This window comes from Ambystoma mexicanum, chromosome 4p, assembly GCF_040938575.1.
Source record: "Ambystoma mexicanum isolate Mex_15411 chromosome 4p, UKY_AmexF1_1, whole genome shotgun sequence".
Classification (NCBI taxonomy): domain Eukaryota; kingdom Metazoa; phylum Chordata; class Amphibia; order Caudata; family Ambystomatidae; genus Ambystoma; species Ambystoma mexicanum.
The window spans coordinates 1,154,615,067-1,154,639,560 of NC_090927.1; the positions used below are offsets into that span (position 1 = coordinate 1,154,615,067).

General features: G+C 47.4%; 1 protein-coding gene across 2 annotated transcripts in view; it reads right to left on the reverse strand.

Moving 5' to 3' along the window:
- BCLAF1 (BCL2 associated transcription factor 1) overlaps window positions 1-24,494 on the reverse strand; it is an 850,362-nt gene that overhangs the window by 734,865 nt on the left and 91,003 nt on the right. For both annotated transcript variants that reach the window (XM_069606756.1, XM_069606757.1), the window contains exon 2: window positions 15,821-15,949. In XM_069606756.1, the coding sequence (XP_069462857.1) occupies window positions 15,821-15,924 (104 nt within the window). In that variant the 5' untranslated portion in view covers window positions 15,925-15,949. The remainder of the gene's footprint in view (window positions 1-15,820; window positions 15,950-24,494) is intronic.

Here is a 24,494-nt window from a genome sequence, read left to right on the forward strand (position 1 = left end):
GGCGTGTACAATTTTGAAATGGCTCATAAATAGGCTGGCGTGGATGGGGCGTGCTCTGCCCCCATGGCTGTAACTTGTATTTGCTGGTATATTTGTCCGTCAAAGCAGAATGTTGTTTGTAAGTTTAAATTCCAACATTGATATAATCATTCTGTTTTGTTCAAAATATGAGATGGATCTTGATTGGAGAAAGTTAGTGATTTCAATGCCCTTCTGGTGCTTGATTCTGGTATACAGTGATATGACATATAAAGTCACTAGTCTGCAGGTCTTGAGCCAAGTGATAGAATCTAATTGTTGGAGTATATGGGTGGTATCTCTTATGTAAGAACCCAAATTAGATACTAGCGATTGTAGGTGGGTGTCAACATAAGCAGGTATTTTTTCGGTTAGGGATCCAACGCCGCTTACAATGGGTCTGCAAGGTGGAAACTTCCTGAATGTTTTGCGGATTTTGGCAATAAAATAAATTGTTGCCATCACTGGATGTAGAGTATTCAAGAAGTTGCATTTGTCCCCGTTTAGTAGTCCTCTGTCACACCAATTCTTGCTCATGGATCACATGATTCTTTTAAATTCTGGGAGCAGAAACAAGGTGGAAGTGCCAAGCTGGCTGTGGGTTTTTCAGTGGCGGAAACATTTTTGAGACACCATTGACAAGTGTCTTAATCACCGGACTACACAGAGGAAAAAGCCTCAGTTGGTATTAAGCGGGTCCCTGAGACCTTATTCAAAGAAATAAGTCCTTTAAGACCCCATTTTGAAGGCTGACGAAGCAAGGTCTGAGACAAAGGCCAAAACATTAGTTAAAAAAGTGTGTGTAGGGTAGATTTAGTTAACTATGCACCAGTTGCAATATCTGATCCATCTGCTGGCATATTGGTTCTGGGTGGAACCCTTCCTGTCTGCTTTTAGCACTTTGAAGTTATCATTAAACAAAGATTCCCATTAATGAGGTAAAAAGACACAAAGGAAACAATGAGGAGGATGGTTGAATACGGGGTCACAATTTGAACTTCTTTGTGGAGGTTGCGGGTCTACTCAGTTGCTCCAGGCGACTATGCAAGGACTCCAAGCCAGACAGCATTGAAGCGGCTGCTGGTCACTCCTCTTCGATGAAGGGCAGACGTAGAAAAGAGCAATCTCCTGCTTGGACCTCTTTGGACCAGGTAAACACATTCAAACAAGGGTGTGGGGGTGTCTCTCCCCACCTCTCTCACACTCTATCCCCCCTCTCTTCCCCCTCTCCCTCCCCTCCCTCCCTCCGACCAACCCCCCCCCGACCTAATCACCAAGCTTCAATGCCATCTTCATTACTGACACCTGGATGACATCCACATACCCCTACCACGCAACTGGCCAAACAAGATCAGCAGAGGCAGCGCCATCATTCACAAGGCAAAATTGCCATGCACACAGCTGAACGTCACCACCACTGGCTTTCAAAAATCATTTAGGCAACTTCCCGCTCTACTCAATGAACGCAATCACTTTTCACCTCATCTACAGACCACCCAAGCCCAACATCACCCCCATCGAAGATTTCAGTCACCACCATGTGTCCCATTCATGCCAACAGCTCCCTCTGCAATAGACACTTCGCAAACAGACGATTGCCACTGCCTACTCTGCACTCAACCTCACGCAGCACATAAAAGACTGAGCTCACAGGAAAGGTAATATCCTCCACTTCATCATTACCACCCTACCTACCCCCCATCCATCCACCAGACCATATAGTAATGCCCTTTGACATTAGTCCCACCAAACTACATTTCTCATGGAGCCATCTACCTCCGACAAGCCAGGATTGCAACATGCTTCTCCAGGATATCATCACAATCACAACCAACATCAACCGCCATGCCCCAGTGAAACAACACACCCTTGAGCCTAAAACCTCTGCACCATAGTGCACTCAAGAGCTCAACTTCAACAAAAGAATCAAAAAAACAAGAGAAGACTTAGCAAAAATCCTGCAGCACAGCCTACCTCGTCCTGCGCAAGGAATTCCATGCTGTTCACAGACCATTGATCATCACTACCAAGGCCAACAACTACCAAAACACCATAGCCAAGGCCATCAATTAAAGCAGATCCCTCTTCAAAGCCATCATGAACTGCATCAACCTTCTGCCCAACCAACCAGTACCGCACTACTCCATCGAGAAATCCACCACCATAACCTCTTTCAAAATCAATAAGATCAGCATGATCCATTAACACATACACACCAACGCTACAACTGATCGCACATTAAACATTCCATCTCGCAAAGACAACTTTCTGAACACTCACTTTGAAGTCCTCAATGCCACCCTAGCATCAATCTAGGCCACATCGTATGCAGGTGACATCCTCCCTGCCTCTGTACTCAAGATCCTTCCAGTGGAGGCACTCTTTCCTTACCTGACAATCATCAACAGTGCCCCAGCTCAAGGAACCTCCACCTCAATCCTCTGGACCAGACAAATCATCCCACTTCTCAAGATACAAACATTGAACCCTGGTGCCTCAGCAACTACAGCTCCATCACCCATCTCCCCTTCCTAGGTAAGAGCCTTGAGAAATCAGTAGCCATTCAACTCCTGCAACACATCAGTCCAACAACCTCCTTCTGTCCTACCAATCTGTCTTCAGAGCTGGAGCACAGAAACTGCTACAATCAAGGTGATCGACGATGCCCTTTAAATACATGACAATAGTTATCATTGCCTCCTAGTCCTCTTAGCAGCATTTGACACAGGTGACCAGACGTTCAATGACAATCTACATCGCTGCATGGGGATCAGCAAGATTGTCCTCAGCAGTCTCAAATTGTACCTTGCTAATCACCACCAGTTTGCACAAATGTATTCCTCCAGTTCACCAACTATACCCACCTCCTCTGGAGTCCTGCAAGGATCCATGGTCTACTCCGTGATCTTCAAACTTTACATGGAACCGCTTGAAACCCTCCTCGCTCCACACAGCATCCACCAACATGCAGATGACACGCAGCTCCACTTCAAGATATCCATAACTGGATAATGAGTGGCAGGCCTTGAGCCTGTGGATGTCTTCGATGGAGGGTGCCCAGTGCTTACATGAAACACAAACACACAAGACTGAATTCCTACTGCTGACCAACACCATCCAACATCCGGGCATCCAAACGTGTCTCTGCTATACACCTCGAGGGCTTCACACCCCAGCTTGCTAGCTGTGCCAAGCCCCTTGGGTTCAACATCAGAGACCTCTCTGTTAAACGGCACATAGCAAGAGACACAAACAGCGTGGTACTAACTTTCTCTCCTGCCACAAATCAAGCCCTTCATCCGAGAACACAACTTCAGATCTGCTGTTCAAGCCTTGGTCTTCTCTCACCGGATGGTGGCAGTGCCCTTTTAGAAGGCCTTCCGGCGAATACCCAGACTCCCTTGAGAGGTATGCTGCAGCACGACTATGAAACTGCACTGCCTCCCCACTGTAAGCCTGTATCATCTACAAATCCTGCTGCATCATCTACAAGGTTGCCACCCCCTTAAGTCCCCAAGTTACCTCACTGAGAAACTTCCGGAGGCCAATGATTCAACAGAAGTAAGGACTTGTGCTAACTTGAACTCTGCCAATGTAGGAAGGGCAAAAAAAATAAATAAATAAAAACACAAGACAGGCTTTTCTCTATCTCTACCCTAAGACCTTGGAACCTCCTCCCCAGCTGCATCTGGCTCACCCCCATGCTTCTACATTTCAGGAAAGAACTCAAGACTCTCCTGTTCAAGGAATGGCTCCTCCCCAACACCTAGGTCCACACATCCTCCCACTCCCCACCCTACCCGAGACTGGGTGACCTCATTCCCCCGGCCTGCCCAGTTTCCTCCCCTGGATACTTGTAGATCCATTGCAGACAATTGCCCTCCCTCCCGTGTGAAATCCCCAGTCCCTTGCTTCTCTGCTCCCTAACCGTGTTCCTCCCCTATCATTGTAAAGTGCTCAGTTTCTTCCCGAAGCCATGTCTGGGCTCAATAAATACCCTAATAATAATAATCACTAGCCATTGGCTCGTGAGATTCTTGGCGAGGAAGACATGGTGTGCCGTGCATATGTATAGAATTGAAATGCCAAGTAACTTTTTTTTATGGCTGGCTAGTTGCTCGCAACTTTATTTTTTGCCCCCTGGTTAAATAATCATCCTTCATATTTGCGACAGCAGCGAGATGACCAAAGGAAAAATAATGAGAGGTTCTCTCAACTCTAGAACCGAGTGCAACGCAGGGGTCATAAAGAGACTTTCTAGTAGTGGAAGGAATGCATACAGAGGCTGTCTGTCCCATTGTTGTAGGAAGACAACACTGCAAACCATTCGTAGACCCCCTCCATGAACCTTAAAGGGGTACGCATCGTTCTTTGTAACAAACAGATCATATCATTCAATGGGAAGTCACAGAGGCTGAAAGCCTGTGTGTGATAGATGAAGATCTGCGACTCATGGGTGGATGGTTATGTTTGCTTAGAGTTCTGACGCACTGACTAAATGGGTGGTCACAGGGAGAATTTGATGTTCTATGGCTCTGTGCCACAGCCCAACTTGCTTGAACAGTTCTGGAGACAAGTGTTCTTCCTTGGGTACTGTGTGAGGAGATAATTGCCATGCTCTTTTCAATCAACACTAAATTGAGCTTTGTATGAAGCACAAGACGTCCTTAAGAGCTAGAAAAACATCTGTGCTCGCTGCCAATGACATGTCCTCACAAGTTGTGACCCTCTAGGCATCCCACTTTGGAACCCCACAAATAAAAGTACCTGTATGCTTCTACTGAAGTCAGGCTTAACTGAATATCCTGATGCAACATGGCAGCTAGATGGCACTCAGTGTCCATGTATAGTTTGACAGAATGGATCACTAGAACACAGAATGACAAGGACCCACAGGAATCTCTGCGAGAGGAGGGCAGGTTGGTGTGCGGTTTGAAGCATGCAAGAACAAGTCGAGGTCTTAAAGTCTGTCTGATGGATGAATCCCTTTGCTCTTGTGTGGCCCTCCGAAGTACATTACACAAAATCTGAGTGGAGACAAGTGAGGATTTCTTAACGAAAAGGCCTAAGGGGGGAAAAAGCAAAGCTGAAATGTCACTTGCAAGAAGGAGGATGCCTTCAAAGGCCCTGATTGAGCCAAATGTTGAGGTGTGCATCAATCTGGACCCCATCCTGACACAGCAACGTCATCACTGCTGCCATGCTCTTGGTAATATCTCTGGGAAGTGTGAGGAACTCCTGGTAGAACAAGTAAGACAGACAAGTGATCACATTTCAAGGTTGTTTATTGAACAAGGAATTATGTATGCATGTTGGAAAAACGCCTAATCTAAACCTAAATCTAAGATGGGAGCAAGCATCGACCATCAAATGAAAAATAAGGCAGTCCTAGAAGCGTTGTGACAAATAAAAAGGGCCAATACTAAGAAACCTATTGCCAAACCTTGCAACTAATACAAAAAGGGTGTGGGATAGTTCTCACGAAAAGAAATAAGTGTTCTCAAATAATAGGTCAGGATGCGGTAGCCTGGACCTGCCTCCCATACGTTTTGTGCACAGGGTAAAATGGGAGCTTGGAGCACAATACAGTCTCGGGCTTCTCCAACACGAGACGACAGTTCCAATGGCAGTTCTCAGGACCGTCGATGGCCAAGTCTCTTCCTTTAAACAAATGAAAGTTCATTATATTCCACCGTTCGCATAGGGTGATGGTGTCACCCCTGGGTCCCCCTCTTCTGGGAGTTGACCCTGCTCAATTGTATTTCACAAATATATATTTCAGTTCTCAATTTCATGAATTTTGGATGATGGCTTCACCTCCAGATCACCCTCTGCCGAGCTTGGACCCTGCTTCTCTGGCATCCCTCCTTCGGGTTCACTCTTGCAGTCTCTTAACTTTTGCTTTCACTTTTCTCAATCTTGGGGTGACACCTTTTCACCCTTGGATCCCCCTTTGACAGGCTTCGACCCATCTCGATTCTTAGCCTCCTTCACCAGGTTTACCATGGCTCTCGATCACTCGATCAGGGTGATAGTGGCTCACCTCTGGGTCCCCCTCTTTTGGGCGCCGACATCTATTTACTTTCAATGTTCTCTTTTTACACAGTTTGTTTGCGGGATTCACCTCCCTTTCTTTCACGCGGCTTGTAGTTCAAAGTCTTTCGATTGTACAGGGAATTTGCTTAAACCTCAGCATGACCACTTTGACCTATTCTGCTGGCTCTCTTATGGCCTTCTGGTATCTGTATTTTCTCTCATATGGGACTCGACCAGTCTCTCTCGAGTTAGCACCCACGTGGTGCCGGTTTCCCTCTGCAGCTGGTCTCTCCTTCAATATTTGTTACAGTTCATTAAGCTTGGTTCAAACTTGCCACTTTGCGATTCTCTCACTCAACACAGCCCGGTTCTTATCAATTCTCCCCTCGACTCACCGGCTGTGATGAACTGCTTGGCTTTTCTGGAGTCAAGGCCGGTAGCCCAGGCGCGGGTGCTTTCCTCGCTCCTGCTCATCGGCGTAGCCTTTGCCCCTGTACCGTTGACATTTGCTGCAAGACACTTGTGTTATTGTTCGCAGTCTTAAGCTCTCCTCCACAGAGGTTCCGCAGGACTGGAACGAAAAGGGCAAGATCACTTCTCTCCTCGCCACCCTCTCGTTTCCCGACATCTTTCTCCTTCATTTGAACTGCAGTGCCTGCGTAGCTGTGCCACTGTGCTGTCTGCCGTGCTTGCCTTACTTGTACTGTGCTCTTACTCCACCTTTTATCCCTGTGTGGAAAAGAAAGGGCCGACAGGTGAATGTGATTCAGGTCAATCGCCTGACACCGGGGTTGGCACATTTCAAGTAGACGGGTTTACATTAGTCATGTTGTCTTGGGTCTGTAAAGGTGTTTGTGTCGGAATAGGAGGGATGGGTTGGAGTGTCAAAGTATCCTAAATGGTTAGAAGGAAAGGAGGCGTCACATGGGATTATGGCTTTTGTATTTAGGTTTGTGGTGATCTTGGAAGAGAAGGTTTTCGAGACAACCGAGTTCTTATTGTGGCCTGAATATGGAGGATTGTGGGAATGGTAGCGAGTTGTCAAAGCAGCCTGGGAGCTCAGAAAGTGAAAGAGGGACAGGATTGGTAGGGTTCTTGAAGCAGATGGGAATAACTGATTGTGAAATAAACCAAGGGGATTATTGCAACTGTAGTGCCTAACCCAAGCAGAGTGGGTGTTCGGGACAGAGTAACTAGAGGTATGTGACGAAGAATGTCCAGGAGTATCCGGATAACAAACAAGGAAAGCGGGAGTCTGGGAGTTGTGGTTCGTAACAAGTTTACCAGATGTGAATGGGTTCTTGGCTTTGGGTAAGGAAGATTCAATGGGTGGAGTAGATGAGCGGGAATAGCTTATAAAAGCTTCAGAGACTTCATTCCGCTCACCATCCTCCCCGTGATGGTACCACGTCTCACCTGAGGTATTCCCTCAAGCATAACCCCCCGGGTTCCCTTACCCAGTTGATCCTCCCCCACTGGTCAGGCCCCCCAGGAACTGGATCCAACAGCGATGGCCATGTCCTGGCCACCTGAATAAGAGATTCTCAAGGTCTTACTGAGAGAATACCCTCCAGTTTCTCACATAAGAGTTAAGGAGACCCTTTAATTGGTATCAGAAAGTGAAAGTGCCCAAACGTTGGAACTTGCAATAAGGTGGTCAGATTGGCATGTGTATATATGCATACACCCAGTGCTCAGAGCCAGTGCCCTTCGGGAGGGCCTGAGAATCTGCAGTGGACCATCTTGCATTGCTCCATCAGAAAGTGGAGTTTAAGTTCAAAACGTTGAGGAATCTAGTCACAATAGCCTTGTGTTAGTATCAGGAGAGAATCAAGAATAGAACCACCTCCCCCCTCAACCAACCAGAACCCAGAGGGAAGAATTCCCTTTATCAAATTCATTTTCAGTTTTCCAAGATGGCCACCGACACCAGGTAGACTTGTGTCGACGGCGCTCCAGAACCTCCGACTCACTTAAGCGGTTCCACCACCCCTTATGAGCTGAGGAACTCAGGAAAACAGCGGCCGGCGCCCCCCGTACCTTCGACCACCCGTAGCTGCTATTATCACCCAGCAGGAGAAAGGGAAATAACCGGACGAAAGGAGATGCATCAGGCCTACTGGGCAGGGCAGGAGAGGGGGCGCTCCAGGCGAGACGAGATCGCAGCCCCCGTCCCTGTCCTCGCGCCGGGGAACGGACAGGGTGGAGCGGCCTCGGGGAAGCGGACGTGCTCTTGGCCGCACTGCGGGCTCTCCCGCCGTCCATCGGGTCGGCGCGGCTGGCTGAGCCGGGGAGGAGGAGGAGACCCCAGGAAAGGAGGTACCTTTAGGACACACCAGAGGAACTGTTAACGGCCCGGCGGCGGAGCCTCGGATCGGAGGTCCGCGGGGGCCAGGCGCACGCAGAGGGGCCCGCGCAAGTCCTTTAGAGCGGTGGCTAGCTCCGGGCAGGAACCCCGGCCCGTGAAGCGGAGTACGGCCCCGGGCGGCGAGTGGATACGACCAGAGCAATGAGGTGAGCGGCGAGGGAAGTGGGGCCCAGGTGAGATTTGCGCTGGGCTGGCGTTGCGGCCTCACGGAGGAACTGCCCTACTACACACAACCCCTACAGGCCCCAAGGGAACGTTAAGGACTGCAAGGCTGGGGATTCAGTCCTGGTCAGGAACAGCGAGGCAAGGAACTCTGACCCGGTCAGAAGTGACTCCCTGGGGAGGCACGGGCAGGACCAAAGGGGACCCCCCCCGACCCTCGAGCCACAAGTATGGCGGCTAAAAACAAGGGCAAGGCCAAAAAGAGCGGCCAGTCGCAGCCGGGCGCCTCAGGCCCCATCATGGCCCTCTGGGCAAGCAAGGACGCAGCGGAGGAACGCAGGGCCACACAGGGGAGAGAGGGGGGTGGGGGGGGGGGAACTATGGAGCAGGAACATGCCGAGACCCTGGAAGCGTCCACTCAGATCTCATGCCAGGACCTGCACGGGAGCGGCTTTCATTTCAAGCATCTTTGGGGAAAACATTTCAAGAGCAATTTCAATTAATGAGGACTGACATCAACCAGGCGCTGGCCGAAACCAAGCAGGAAGTGGGTCAACTAGAGGAGAGAACGGACATAGTAGAAAAAGGCCTGCAGGAGATAGGCAGAGGGGCCACGGAGAACAGTGAAGCTATCGAGAGGCTCGACACAGCAATGCGGAACTTTGAAATAAGAATGGAAGACATGGAAAACAGGTCTCGGCAGATCAACATCAGGTTGAAGCTCCTGCCGGAGACGGTGCAAGATAGGGACCTGAAGGAAACGGTTCAAGGAATTTTTGCGGAGCTACTGGGCGAGTCTTCACCTGATCGGATTGGGCAGGGTTCACAGAGTGGGCTTCCTCAATAGGAACCCGAAGTCTAGGCCGCGGGACGTGTTAGCAGCGTTTACAAGATATGCTCAAAAAGAGGCAGTACTCAGGGCAGCTAGACAAAAAGAGCCGATATCCTTTAACGACCAACGTATTGAACTGTACCAGGATCTCACCAGCTGTACCTTGCTCAAGAGCCGACAATGGAGCCCCCTCACCCTGAAGCTTAAAGAAAAAGGGGATTAGATATAAGTGGACCTTCCCTTTTGGACTTGTCTTCGACTGGGCTGGTTCTCAGAAGCGGATAACCACGATGCAGGAAGGAGCGGACCTACTACAACTTGAACTGGATCAAGAACTGTTTGGGGAATCGAGGGTGGCGGGCCTGAGCGGCTCCTCGGAGGCAGGAAGGGTGTCCGAACCAGGCCATGGGAATGGTCACTGGTCGGAGAGGGGAAAAGGAAAAGGCCCGTGCGGCGGAGGCCCCCCGGGAAGGGAGCTGATGCAGAGCCAGCGGCGGTGGAGTGAGCTGGACCAGAGGAGAACTAAATCGGGTACTTGAATAATCTCAGGGGGTGGTGGACACAAAGGCTGTTTTGCTTACAAGTAGGGGTGAGGGTGCTAAGAGCAAACATCATGGGATCACCAAGGGCGAGGAAGCCTGGGGGGGCGGGGGGGTGTTGGGGGAGGGAGGCGGGTGGACCAAGTTTTAAGGTCATTAGGGTTTGGGAGGGGTATGGGGGGGGGATCCTCAGGTGTTGCACGAGGGGCGAACTAGAAGTGATCCACGCACTCGGGTAACAGACATGGGGCAAATGAGTGGGAGTGGGGAGCTGTTGGGGGTTCTTGAACGGCGGGGACAAGTGTCCAATTACAATTCAAGTGGGTAACACATAATGTTAGGGGCCTAAATACCCCGCTGAAAAGGAAAAAGCTGGAGCAATTTACGAAGCAGGGAAAACCGGACTTTCTGGGATTACAAGAGACACATCTGCTTCGCAAGGACCAGAGTTGCTGAAGGCTGAGAGGGTTTGATCAGGTGTTTCAGGCGTCTGGTCCCACGAAATCCGGGGGGGGGGGGGGGGTGCGGGTGGCGCTGGCCATCTGGGGCACGGTGAACTTCCGCTTGGAGGACACCCTAAGGGACAAGGAGGGTAGGTTTGTTGTGGTAAAAGGCACAATTGCGGAGGAGATGTATACAATAGGGGCGATTTATGCGCCCAACACAGGGCAGGACTCCTTCCTCTGCGATCTCATGTGGGGAAAATAGGTGACTGGGCAAGAGGCCAGATAATCATAATGGGGGACCTGAATATAGCTTGGAACAACGTTAAAGACAGGTCAGGTGGGACTAAAAGCCGTGGGGGAGGGGCATTAGCCACGGCGGAACTCCGGGGCAAAGTGGAGAGCGTAGGGTTGAGGGATGTCTGGAGGGAATTGAAGAGGGACGAGGAGGGCTACACATTCCTTTCTGAAGTTCATTGGACCCAGTCCAGAATTGACTACATCTGGATCTCGGCCAATCTGGTGGCTAAGGTCAAATATTGTCGATGCATCTGGAACTGGGAAAGAGGAGGAGGGGGCTGTGGGGTTGGAAATACCCGGAACACCTGCTGAGGGGCCCTGTGGTAAGAGAGGAGATAAAGGGCAAGATGAGAGAATTCTTCGATAACAACAAGAGAGGAGACACGGGTGAAGACATAAGATGGGACGCATTTAAGGCCGCATTGAGGGGGGAAATTATAGCAGTTAAGGCACAGAGACAGAAACAGCTACAGGCCTTGGAGTCCCGGCTAGAAGCAGAAGTTGAGGAAGCGAGAGGCAGGGTAGCGGCAAACCCCAACAGGATTAACCAGAAGGACTACAGGAGGGCCGTAGGACAATTGGGGATCCTTCGGACCAAAAAAGTGGAGGGGGCCTTGCTTTTTGTGAGGCAAACATTTTATGCAAGAGGGAATAAGGCGGACGCCCTGCTGGCTCGCCTCCTTCGGGGAGCTGCCTCTAGAAACACAATCACGGCTCTAAACTCAGATAGGGGGGAAAGGGTCACTCGAATAGAAGATATCCAAGAGGCCATGGACGAATTTTACGAGACCTTGTATGCTTCACAGTACGCCTGCGGCCAAACCCAAGAGAAATTCCTGGAAAGGGTTAACCTGCGTAAAATTGAGGGGGACGCCCAGATTGGTTTACAACAAAAGATAACTGAGGAGGAGGTGAGGGGGGTTATTCGGAAGCTGCCCGCAGGTAAGGCCCCTGGCCCTGATGGGTACACTGCCTCCTTTTATAAGACCTTTGCGGGAGTGCTGGTTCCATACTTGACCTACCTTTTCAATTCTTTTTTTTTTTTTTTAAGGTAGTGGGCAAATCACCCCGTCCATGAAAGAAGCTAAGATCTCTCTGATTCTGAAGGAGGTCAAGGACCCCCTTGAAAGATCCTCCTATAGGCCAATAGCGCTCATTAACGTAGACGCAAAAATCTACACTAAGATCTTGGCGAATAGGCTCGAGGGGCTCCTCCCGGATTTCATCCATCAGGATCAGGCGGGATTCGTGAAGGGGAGGCAGACAGCGTATAATATTAGAAGGGTGGCCCATCTGGTGGAAAAGGCGGAAAAGACGTGTACACCGGCAGCACTTCTGTCGTTAGACGCTGAAAAAGCGTTTGACCGGGTGGAGTGGTCCTTCCTTTTCAAAACCATGGAAAAAATGGGGTTAGGAGGCACTTATTTACAGACGGTCAAGGCGAACTATGAGGGCCCGCGAGCGAGGGTGGTGGTTAATGGGGCCTTAACTAGATCATTCCAACTCCAAAGAGGTACAAAACAGGGATGTCCCCTTTCACCCCTGCTATATGCAGTTTACTTGGAGCCCCTCCTGCAGGCAATTCGGGAATCTGAAGGAATACAGGGAATACCGTTTGGGGGCAGGCAGCACAAGGTGATGGCCTTTGCGGACGACATGTTGCTTGCCCTGACCAATCCCATAGAGTCGAGTACGCAATCCAGGCTACTACTAGAAGACTTTGGGGAAGCATCCGGACTACGCATTAACATGCACAAGTCTGAATTGATGGACTCGACATTGGCAAGGAAAGAGGGGAAGGAGTTAAGGAGGACAACGCTCTTTGCCTGGCGACCGGGGGGAATTACGTACCTGGGGGTTAGACTCACTCCGGCTATATGTGGATGGTATGCAGCAAACTACCCCCCACTCCTGCAAAGAATTAAGAAAGACCTCCTTAAGTGGCGGAACTTGCGGATCTCCTGGTTGGGGAGGCTAGAGGCACTTAAAATGGTTACCCTGCCGAGGCTGCTCTACCTCTTCCAAGCTATCCCTCAAGCAGTCCCGGCCAGCTTCTTCAAGGAGCTTCAGGTGATAACAAACGAGTTTATATGGGAGGGGGAAAAAGGGCAAGGGTGAGTAGGATGCAACTTATGGCCCCGAGAAAAGGGTGGGGGACTAGCTCTTCCCAACTTCTGTCAATATTACGAAGCTGCCCAACTAAGGGTGATTAGGGAATGGCTGTGGGAGGGGGAAGGAAAACACTGGGTCCAGATGGACAGAGCGGTCACACGACACGAACTGGGGGGGGGGGGTTCTGTGGCTACCCAGACAGCACCGTCCAGGCCATATGTACCTTAACTTGATCACCAAACTAGTTGCAGATAATTGGGACAGACTGGTCCAATGGAAGGAAATTACAGCCTACCCGTCCGCCTTCACCCCCCATCTTCAATAATAAAAACTTTACCCCGGGGTTGGAAAGAGGGGCATTCCGGAACTGGCGGGAGGGAGGATGCCGTTGGATGCGTGACATGTTTATAAGAGGGGAGATCAGTTCTTTTGTAGATTGTAAAAGGGATTTCGCATTGGGGGAAGGTGAACGGCTGAGATACTCACAGCGTCGACACTGGCTTCTATACCCCCTAAATAAGGAGTCGGCCACTAGATCACTGACCCTTTTTGAGAAATTCCTGATGGCCAACGACGGCTCGAAAGGCCTCATCTCGCAGCTTTATAAGATCTTGGATGAGGCTACCCAAGGCCGCAATGGGCATACATGGGAAGGTGGGAAAAAATTCTGGGCAGGGAAATAGAGAAGACATAGTGGGAAAATCTATGGAGGAAGATCCCCAAACTAGCGAGAGCCTCACAAACCCGGGAGGCCTGGTATAAGATATTATATGGGTGGCACTATACCCCGGTTCGGCTGCCCAGGATCTACCCGGACTCGTCGCGAACTTGCTGGAGGGGATGCGGCCAGGAGGGCACTGCGGAACATATTTGGTGGCGATGCCCAAAAATAGTCCCGTTCTGGGGAGACATCAAGCAGGCGATGGAACAAGTGTTTGGGACAGAGGGAGGCATACCCCCGGAATGGTCACTATTAGGCTTGAGGCCAGCAGAAGGGCCGGCGGGTTCGAGGGGCAGGGAAAGAGCGAGCGTGATGCTCACTCTGGCAGCAATGACAATCATAGCCCAGAGATGGAAGAGCTCGAACATACCAATGTTTCAAGACTGGCTGCGTAAAGTCTGGGAGATAGTAGCGATGGAATGGGCCTCCTATGCAATGAACGAAACAATACAAAAATTTGCGGGCGAGTGTGGTGAGGTTCTTTCCTTTCTCAGAGACAATTTCAGGATCGCGTGGCACCCGCAACGTTACTTCTGGACCTGGAATAACCCCGACTAGACACTTTGTGGTGACAGGGAGCTATGGAGACTTTGGAACAGCAGCGGGGGAGGGGGAAGTTATGGGGATTGTTAAAGTTGTTGAAAAATTCAATGAAGAGAATTTAAAAAAAAAAATCATTTTCATCTACTTTGAGATATGAACTAAGTTGCGGGGTAATTAAATAAGAGCTGGACGGATCCAAAGCCTGTATGGCTTGCTAAACATTAGTAAGATCCAAAGATCTCTGGTTATGGTCTATGCTTGAAGAAAGAGCTACTCTCTGCATTCCTGTGTTCTGCCCTGAACGCCCATGGAGGTTGAACAAGATATGCCTCTCTCGTTTTTGCAAAGAAAACATAGCTTTGTACAATTGTTAAGAAGAAAAGTTTCTATATACATAAATACAGAATACAGAGGAAATTATTGGGTGGTCGAAGAACATCTGGAAAAGGTAAGCTTCTTTACAGACTGCGAGCCATCTCCTTGATCAGTTACTCTTCCAGCAGCAGACTTCAGAGCTCCACTCTGAAATCTTCAGGTCGTGTTGAGGTGTCTAGTCTCCAGTGACCAGACTTCACTGGGGTGTATAGTCATCGTCTTCTCGATCTTCTTCTAGCTGTTCCAGTGAGATGATCCCACTTGGTAATTGAAAAGCCGTGTGAACCGCTCAGTCAATCAGTTTGGCTTTCTTCTAAAGGGAAATCACTGAGGGGATGTGGCCTGGGGGTCTCTGCAAAGGTCCTGTTGGACATTGCAAGACTTTTAGAATGTTTTGCAACTGTGTCGAATAACCTTTCTGAAATAGTATTCGAAAAATATAATTATTTATCTGTAAAATTCTAGTTCTCTTCATTCCACAACTATTAAATAGACATATTTTGATAAACCTATTGTGTATATTTAATGTCTTTACTGTGCCTTTTTACCATGCTGCTCCTTCTGAAGAGTGGCTCAATTGCTCATCCATATTAGAATTTGGAAAGGCAGGATAATCCCCAAGCAACACTGAGGGAATACTTTTGAAATAGCTAGGTCATAGGATAAAGGGACAGAGAAAAAAATCTATATTATGATTTTAATGGCGAATGGGGATACACTTATTTCGATTGGGATGGGCAATTGCATGTGTCGGGGAGGTGCCTAAAGAGGTTTGACTTGAAGGTGGTTATGCCTATTTGATGTGGATGTAGTGAGTGGTCTTGGAATGCATAAGTAGGGGCGTTGGTTGGAATAGTGCACAGATATGCCCCTGTAGGGCAAAATGGTGGATGGCGCCATGTAGGATATTTGGTTAAAAAAAAAAAAAAAAAAAAGAAGGAGATGGGGGTTGACCGGATACCCGACCGATAAATGTCAGAGTGCTCCAAATTCAAATTTTTGCTCAGCCTGCCATAAGTCATCATAACTAATCCAGAATGATGGTTGTGGTGTTTCTGCATCACCCACTTCATGTGATTTCTATTACAGGAGCCCACAAGGACTACTTCATCATGTCAAAACTGGGGGGGGGGGGGGGGGGGGGAGGGGGTTTCAAGAATTAGAAATGAAGAAAAGAAAGTATGTTTTACAGAAATGTGTACGTCCTTGACTGGATGCCAGTAATGGTATAGGGCGAAGTTGCCTTACATGTCCCAGCCCATGTTTTTACAGCAAGAACGCAATCAAGCGCAAAGACGGTCTTAAAAGTGAAAACGCAAAACCAAAAGCAAAATAGAATTGTACTAAATGAATACCAAAATGTGCATTTACCTGTATCTCTTTTTTCTGGAATGTGACCTTGACCTAGATCTAGAACTGGAGCGAGATCTGGACTTCGATCTTGAGGAATGTGATCTTGAGTTGGATCTACCCATTTTTCCTCTAGTAATTTACCGGTACCTTAAGAGAAGAAAAGATGTTTTTAGAAAAAAAAAAATATATAAAATTTATACATTCCGCTTTTCAAAATAAATCGGGAGCAATGTTAGATAAAGACCTTGGCAATAAGGTTAATGTTCTTTTGTCAAATAATGCTAGTGGCCATTGTTTCAGCGGAATGGCTGCAAAAGGCTGGGAGTGCTGTAAGATTCTTGGTCTGCATCAGAAAAGACCTCGCATTTAAGCAAGGTTGAGCATGCTTGAGCAGTAAATCTAGCTCGGATGTACTCTCTACCTAGATGACTGGCAAATGAATCCTTATTCAAAACATACAATAGGACAACAATGTGATACATTTGAAAGCAGAGAGGAGCTAAATCAAAACTACTCCCTCTGATAATACGGTTAGTGGTTGATCTGCATTTGGCCCAAAATGTCGACAGCATACACCCCAAGGAGACCCTTCAGGAAAGAGCAGTCTTGGCTTATCAAATGTTTCTCATCACAGGCTACCAATCTAGATGGGACATAATCTTTAGGTTAGGTTGCAATATCTTTCAATACTAACATGTATGCTTGGAATCCAGTCCTACAGTTTGGACATTAACCATTGAAAACAGATTGTACAGCAACCTTGAATGAGTCAAGAAAGCAGTCACGTGTCATCTTAAAAAGAAAGAGGCTCTTCATTTGATGCCTTCGGAAGGATTTTAATTTATCAGGAAACTTCAATTTTTACTATAATAGTGCAACTAAGACAAGTTGGCCTTCAGCAGTCTTCTCTAATCTTCCAGCAAATCACAGCATACAGGAAGAAACTTAACCAGACTTTTCATAATAAAATAATTACTTATGTCTACACAGGGCACTGATGGAGATCAGCTCACACCTTGGATCTTAATTCAGTTCAATCAGAGGTAAGGCCTGCGCTAGTATCCACAAATGTAGTTCATATTTAAAGCATTTCCTAGAAAAACTCTTCATGTGACCATTACCGGGCCTCAAAATTGGTACTCTCCATTAGTGGGTAATACACTCTTGGCTAGTGAGAAATGGTGTGCATGGGGTGAGTGAGTTTTTATGTCTGGTTAGTAGTTTGCAACACCTAAGGTTTACCGCTGATCATTACACCCGTAGGGAGGGACAATGTATGGATAATCTCTTTTCCTACTTTTCATTACCAAAATGTACATTGGATTAACACATAAATCAGTGAATAAACATATTGATACATCTTGCTAACTTAACTCATCAAGCCGTGAAAACTTTGCATACATTGGATATCAGAAGGCAAGAACACAAACATTTAGAGAATAAAAATAGGGGAGGGCATCAAAACAAGTACACGTGACCAATGGCAATCCTAAAAGCTGGGCATCAACTTTCAGGATGTCAATCTTGTGATGGCTTCCAGTCCGCATTCTGACTTTGCAATGAAAAAGCAAACCACTTTAGTAGCAGGGGACCTAGAGGCAAAGCTGGTAGTGTGGCTCTGCTGGTCCACAAACCTATCGTCTTCATTTGGGCATCCTAAAGAGGTAAATCATTGTGAGTGTTCATAAATCTGCTTCAATTCTCCAATTATTCTCCCAACTTCTACTAGAGAAACTGCATGCCATTCTAGTCCACACGGTTTAAAATTATGAAAGATCCCAAATAGAGAATAAATAATTACATATGTTCAATTGCAGCAAATAACTAATTTTTTCCATAAAAAGTCATAAATCAGTATGATTATTCAACGAGTGGTCTGGAGGGTAGCTCAGAGGCAACACATTTGCTTTGACAAGAAGATGCCATGCAACATGGGTTCAAACTCTGGACCGGATCTTAGAACTTGGGAGTCTAACATTATGCACAATATAATTGACCGTAAACAAATTAAAAGTTTCCATTCCTTCCATCAAAACTGAAGAATAAAAGTCTAAACAGCATGAATGCTTTCATGAGCTGCCAATTGTGGTAAATAATGAAAATGAGTAACAGAGTTGAATCTTATTTGCCCAGTATCTAACATGGTTAGGCAAGTTGAAAATTAAAAAAACAGCTCTTCCGGTTGGCAGCTTGGCTATTGGACCATGATTTTTGCTCTGGAAACATATGTGTTGCTAGAGAGATATGTGAAGTAATGTCAATGCACTGTGCATTTTTGTAAAACATTTTTATGTAAGCGAAGTCTCCGAGATATAAGATCCTACAACTATTCTTAAGGTGGAACTAGAAATCAAGTAACATTTACACAAAACACTATCCATAATATTTTATCAACTCTCATTCAAGAGGAACTTCTGACACGCATCAGCTTTCCACTAAAACTCATACCACATTTGGTTATTGAACGGTTTTAAGAATCAACTTCAGCCATCCCCAAGAATCCACTTGGCATTGACAGCCTGTTGCCTCTGTTATCCAATGCAAGTCATACTTAATGCGCACAGGTATCGAGGCACTCATACCAGTTTACAACAGGTGTAACAAATCATCTATTTCATAAACTGTTCAGTCATTTTTTTGGGGATTAGCCACACATTTCCATGATTAAATTTGACTCAATCTAAACTTCTTAAAGAACAGAAATATTGTGGTTATGGCAAATGCATGATATATGAAGTGTTTCATTTTTATAGCCATCCAAATGTGTGCTTTCCACTAGACATTGATTAGTGATGATTAACTCTTGGCTGGTTAGAAATGTGTTGTGTGCATTTGTCTCTTTATGTCTACGTAGTAATTTGCTACTTTCTACCACAGATGTTTGGATTCAAGTTCATTATTGGCACAACAAACTACATCAACATTTCAAAAAGTTAATGACTGAACTTGCTATAAAAATACTCATCAGATGTATTCACTTTACACAAATCACAAGATTCCACCCCTCTTTTGCCTCCCGCTATACTTGCTCGAGTTGCTCAATTTACCACCCAAAATTTGCTGAAGTGCCAGCGATAGATGAAATTACAAGGTGAAGCTCCCTCTTTCATTCTGACAAAGGTAAAGTTACTTGAAATCAAAGCAGACTATCTCTGCACAGGAGTGGGACCCTCCACACAGTGATTAAGAATTACTTATAATTGGAAAATTATAAATATACTGTCAATAAAATAACATTAGAGATAGAGAGAATTTAAAGTAGGACCAATTAGACTATTTTTACATGCTTTTATATGTTTCAGCACAACGAAAATGACAAAGAAATAGACAAATATATAGTCACAGTGGATCGTGGATACCTTTAAGTAAAGGCACCCTTCTTATAGAGCCCCATAATGAACTAGTCTTCGTTAGGCCTCAGTTCATCAATATATATATATATTTTTTTTTTTTTTTTTTTTTAAACACACATGCGAGTAATGGAATCATTCCAACTGCCATGATTGGGACTGGGTGGTTTAGGAATAATGCTACGATACCCAGGATCAGGGCACAAAATGTGCTCTTGCCAGAAGCCACAGGCTAGGGATAGTTGGCCCTTGGCTTGTATGAAATGGTGTGCTGTATGTCTGGAGAATAAGGGGAAAGGGGATAGATTTTTGCCTGGTTAGTAGCTTGCAACTTTACATTTGTACCCATACCCAGAGCTACGAAATTCAAGTTGAAAGCTATCAGCTAGGCTTAAAACATACTTATCTCGGCAGTATTTTACATGCACAGAAACAATGTCTTACTTTCTTGAAGTATCTCTTGCCAATGACTAGTGACAAGTGCAAATGTGGACCAAAGATACCCACGATTAGGAACGCTGCTGTATCTTCACTATTGTACATACACATAGTACAAAAAGCTAGAACCCAAAGGATAGGTCGGCATGACAGATAGCAATGCATGGAAATACCCCACCATGGCAACCAGAAAACACACCCTTAGGGGTCCACCAGATTACTGAACAAATTGTTACAGAAAGCTTGTTCCACTTGTCCATTTACTCCAGGGTCATGGCAAATATCCACCATGGGAACATTTCTTAAAAGCACTGTAATGTGAGGCCCCTAGAGGACGCACAGAAGAAGATTGCGCTCTAGAAGAGGTCCATCCCCTGGCTATGAAACTCCATTCCAGGAGCAAATAGAGGGAGCACTAACACCTCATAGTCACAGATTTTGAAGTGGGATGAGAAGAAGAAACCACCAGGTGCTAAAGACGACAGCTTTGTGTTTTCCCGTGGAGCAAGCCCTGGAGAGGAAGTAGTGCCATTCGGTCTAGCGGAGGACCGAGCAGGGGGGAAGGAGGAGACCGAGAGACAGACTGACCAATTGGGGCCAAAGAAGTGAGCCATTCCCCCCAGGACCCCTGTTTCGCCACCGAACAGTAGCTTCCTTCACTGAATGAAGTAGTCCTGATGAGAACGTGAGCCATGGATGACAGTGGGTGCCAAAGCTGTACCGGGCAGTTGCCTTTGTGGTTGGTGGTGCCCTGATGTCCCTGTTAATTGTTGCGACAAGGTGTGGCCATGTGGGGATTTAAAGTGGAGCCGCGCTGGACCAGACAACCACTTTAATTCAAACTCCAAGGAGCAGACATATCTCAACAGCTGTGGAGGCAGAGAAGACGCCACACTTTCAAAGTCCGAGAGGGGCCGCCCAGTCCTCCTTAGCTCCCCTCAGCATAGCTTTTACATCCAAGGAGGTTGAGCATAAGTACATTAGTTTGCCATTGAATGTAGCTGAGGAAGAATTTTGGCTGGTGTAAGGGCACGAGGCCCCCTGCTGAAGGAGATTTGCAAGTGAAGTACTGATGAGAGGGGCAAACTACCCTGAACAGGAGTGAAGATCGCATAACAGAAAAGGAATAAGGACATAGAAAAAAACCTAGCATTTGGACCAGAGGTCAACATCACCCCCTCCCCCCACCCTCTCTTGGTCCCTTGACCCCAATGCCCCCGATGGAGGGCTTCTAATCAACATCTTTTCAGGGACTGAAAGGCTATTAATTCCTTGGAGTAAATCACTAATCCACAGAAATGCAGTTTTGCAAAATTTGGCAAGCAACCATGACAGTCTGAGCGACTACCCAGCTCAGTGAAGAGGAGACAGAAGCAATGAGGAAGGATGTAAATCACATCTGGAGGAGTTGTGTGTTGCGATCTGACATAGCATAATCATTAACAGAGTTTAAGCAGAGGATGGATAAATAAAAGAAGAGCGATGAATTGGTTTGTATGAAAACAGAGAATGGGAGGTACAACCTTCACATAGGGGGTTTACCAGAAAAAAAGGCGAGTCCATGAAAGATGTCGAGATACTAATTGCTAAGAACTTGCTCAAACAAATCTTGACCACCGACGGACTGTGGCAACAAGGAATGAAGAGACTGACCAAGTGGTGCAGTAGTGGTTGCTATAGTCTTTTATTAAAATGATAAACCAAACCTATCTATCCCTACCTAAACTAAAACTCTACTGCTCGTCAAGAGGTTTGTGCGAGTCAAAACAAAAATGCACCGACCCGGTCACAAAGGCTCTATCCCCGTCAGTACAACAAAACACCATAAAGTGCATCTACTGTTCGCAATCCAGCAGAAGGACTCCCTTCTCCTGGAGCTAAAGCGTCCAAAAGCCCCTCAGGTTGTTCAAAGCAAAAGTTCCCGAACAATTCTGGCTTCTCTGTAACCCAACAAAAAATAAACTATCACAAAGGTTTGTGGTTTCCATTTGGATATTTACACAATCTCTGGGTTTTGCACTATTCTCGATCCACCCCACTGGGACGATGGAGCTGTTCCCCGGAGTCCCTCCCGACTCTCCAGCACCACACTCCTGTGAAACTAAACTGGGAACTGCATCACAAACTGGTTTACGGTTTTCTCCATAGTTTACATTCAACAGGTTTTCCATTTTCCTCGCTTTTCAAGCGAGAAGAAAATTAGGTTTTATTTTTCCTTATCTTGAGGAAGGGAAGGTTAAGGTCATGAGCTGAAAAGATGGGGCTCTTGGCAGGATCTGGTGTTGACCAATCAGCAATGAGTAACAGACTGAGGACAGAAGAGGATTGGGTTTGGCTCGATGGACCAGCCCCAGAGGATTCTGGGTTACGGTCAGGGGGACCTCCACGTCTCAGTCAAAGATTGCCATCCTCAAAACTCTATTCTCATTGATGATTGTCCCGAAGACCCGTTGATGGGTTTCGGTTTCTTGGGACTGTACTCGAGAAGGTAACCCCTTGAATACAGTTCAAGGTTTGTCTCGTTTCCAAATCAGTACAGACAGACTTAAATCACAACGGTCAAGGTCAAAGTGAGGGATAGCTTTTTACTGTTCTGAATTGTTGCGAGTGTTCAGCCAACAGTTCTTTATACCCTCCTGCTGTTACTACTGTCCTCTGATGCTCTTTTAGGTTTTCCTAGGCCCTCTCCTAGGATTCCTGTTAGCTGGTACTTGCTGTCAGGAGTTTTCACTGGTTAAGGGTGGGTATTTGTGACGGTCGATTGCCTTTCCCCCCCCTCTCATGGGGGAGGGCGTGGGGTTCGCTTTGCAAGCCCTGTACAGCTGCTTGTCGTGAGGCAGACCAGGGGCTCGACCTTCCCACCTTGTATCAATTGTCCAGCCACCACCTCTCAGGATACTGTTCAGGTCTGTATAGGCAGCTGTGCGAAAAGGTAGGGTTAGCTGTTTCGGCGCAGTTCTTGGACCGCCTGATCCACCCCCTACAGATCACGCCACAACAACCCAGTCGCCGTTCCTCCATAGGGCAGACTCTCGGCCGACTGGTACGTCGCTTTCCCTACATTTTACGAACAATGTACTTGTGGTTAACCAGAGTGTTCTGCCACTCCTCTTGTTCAGCTTGCTTCTCACCCGCCGGCCACCAGCTTTCAGTTGTGTAGCATTTGGCATTCTGCCGCCATGCAGGACGCCTATTCCCTTCTTCATTTCGCCTTTCTCCATGGCCCACACCCAGTCGGCCTGGGAGAAGTCCTTGTGCATTCCTTGAACCACACCCTCCACGTCTCTTGCTCTAGCTTCTCGGGCCTGCCTTCAGGTGTTCTCTCGGTTTTCGATCTCTTCTCTGGTTCTCAATTTCTTTTTCCACCTCAACTGCTGTCTCAGTCTCACTTTCTCACTGCAGTATTCTCTCTGGTAACCATCCGCCTTCATTTGCTTCTGGTGGCCAGATATAGTAGGGCCCTGCCCTGCCGTAGCGTCCATTCCATTGACTACAGCTATTCCGGTATTTTTCCCGGTCACTTGTAGCATTCCGAGAGCTTGTTCGTCTCGGTACTTAAACCATCAAGGTGGGTCGATGTTTCACAGGAACACATGGTTTAAATCATGAGCATAGACCCATAAAGGTCAGGACCTATAGTCAGCCTACTTTGTTGGCGTTTAAAGAGGCTGTGCTTCCCAATCGCGTCCTTATCCCCAAGAGATGAGACTCTCTCATCTTCTGTCATGATCTCTGCTTCCAAAAGATCAGGACTTGCCCGACTCCCTTGGAAGCAGACCCATAACCCCGGTTCCGAGTGCCAGCCAGTCCCAATTGGGACCTTTTGGACCCTGTCCTGGCGCCAGTGGCACCAGGCTCATAAAGATGCCCAGTCCCAGCGCTGGAAGCGCCGGGCTCATAATGCTTGGGTGGACTTACCTGCAGCAGACCATGCTGCTTACTTACCTGCCAGTTGAACCCCTGATCCTCTTCTGTTTGGGACTACTTTTCCTGTTGGGTGGGGCAGGAGCCACTCCCTAGGTTCAGAACACTGGAACTCTTCTGGAAAGCAGGAACTCTTTTCGTACCTAGGCGTGGCTGTGGAAGGAGACACCTAAGCACTACAGGGGGCTATTTAAACCACACCCGATGGATGAATCTTGCTTTGTGTTATTCTGCATTCTCTGCAGCAGAACGCTCATCGTGTCTTCTGCTTCTGATCCTGGGCCTAAGGGAGCAAAGGCTTACCATCCTGGAATCCAGTCTTCAGCAGCACCTGTAAAGACAAAGAAAGAACAGGTTAGCACTACGGTCTTCAGTGGCAGCGCATCTCTTACCTGGTCCATCGGCTGTCACCAACGCCTTGCGCTGCATTCCGGCATCTGAAAGACAAAGGCTTACCTACTCTTCGCACTCTCCGGAGGCCTTCGGCGCTGCATCCCACATCTGAAAGACAAAAGAAGGTGCGTTTAAAGACATTGGGCAACTTTATTACTCACGTGCCATTACTCCTTCCCACGCCGAATCCAGTGGGTATTCCAGCACCCTTCAGCTTCTCTAAAGCTCCGAACTTGTACCTGCAAGATAAAAGGGACAGTTGGTGCGCATCGTGAAGCAGGCTACAAGCGCTTACTTCCGTGCTTCCAGGCGCTTCTATTCCTCACGCGGGTTCGATCCTCAACTCTCATCAGCCCGCCATCGCCGGAACCCTGCAAAACAAGAGCTATCATTACAAAAGACTTTTAAGACGTTTGAAGTGCCCAGAACTTACCTTTCGTGCAGTTAACGACGGACAGCAGTCCTGAGGTCAAGAGGCCTGCACCCTTATCCAGTGAAGAAACTGGTTACGGCACCCTGCCCCGAGGCAGATGGAGAGCTCGGCGTTCACTTACCTAAGGTGAGGGCGTTAACCTTTGGGGTTCTAC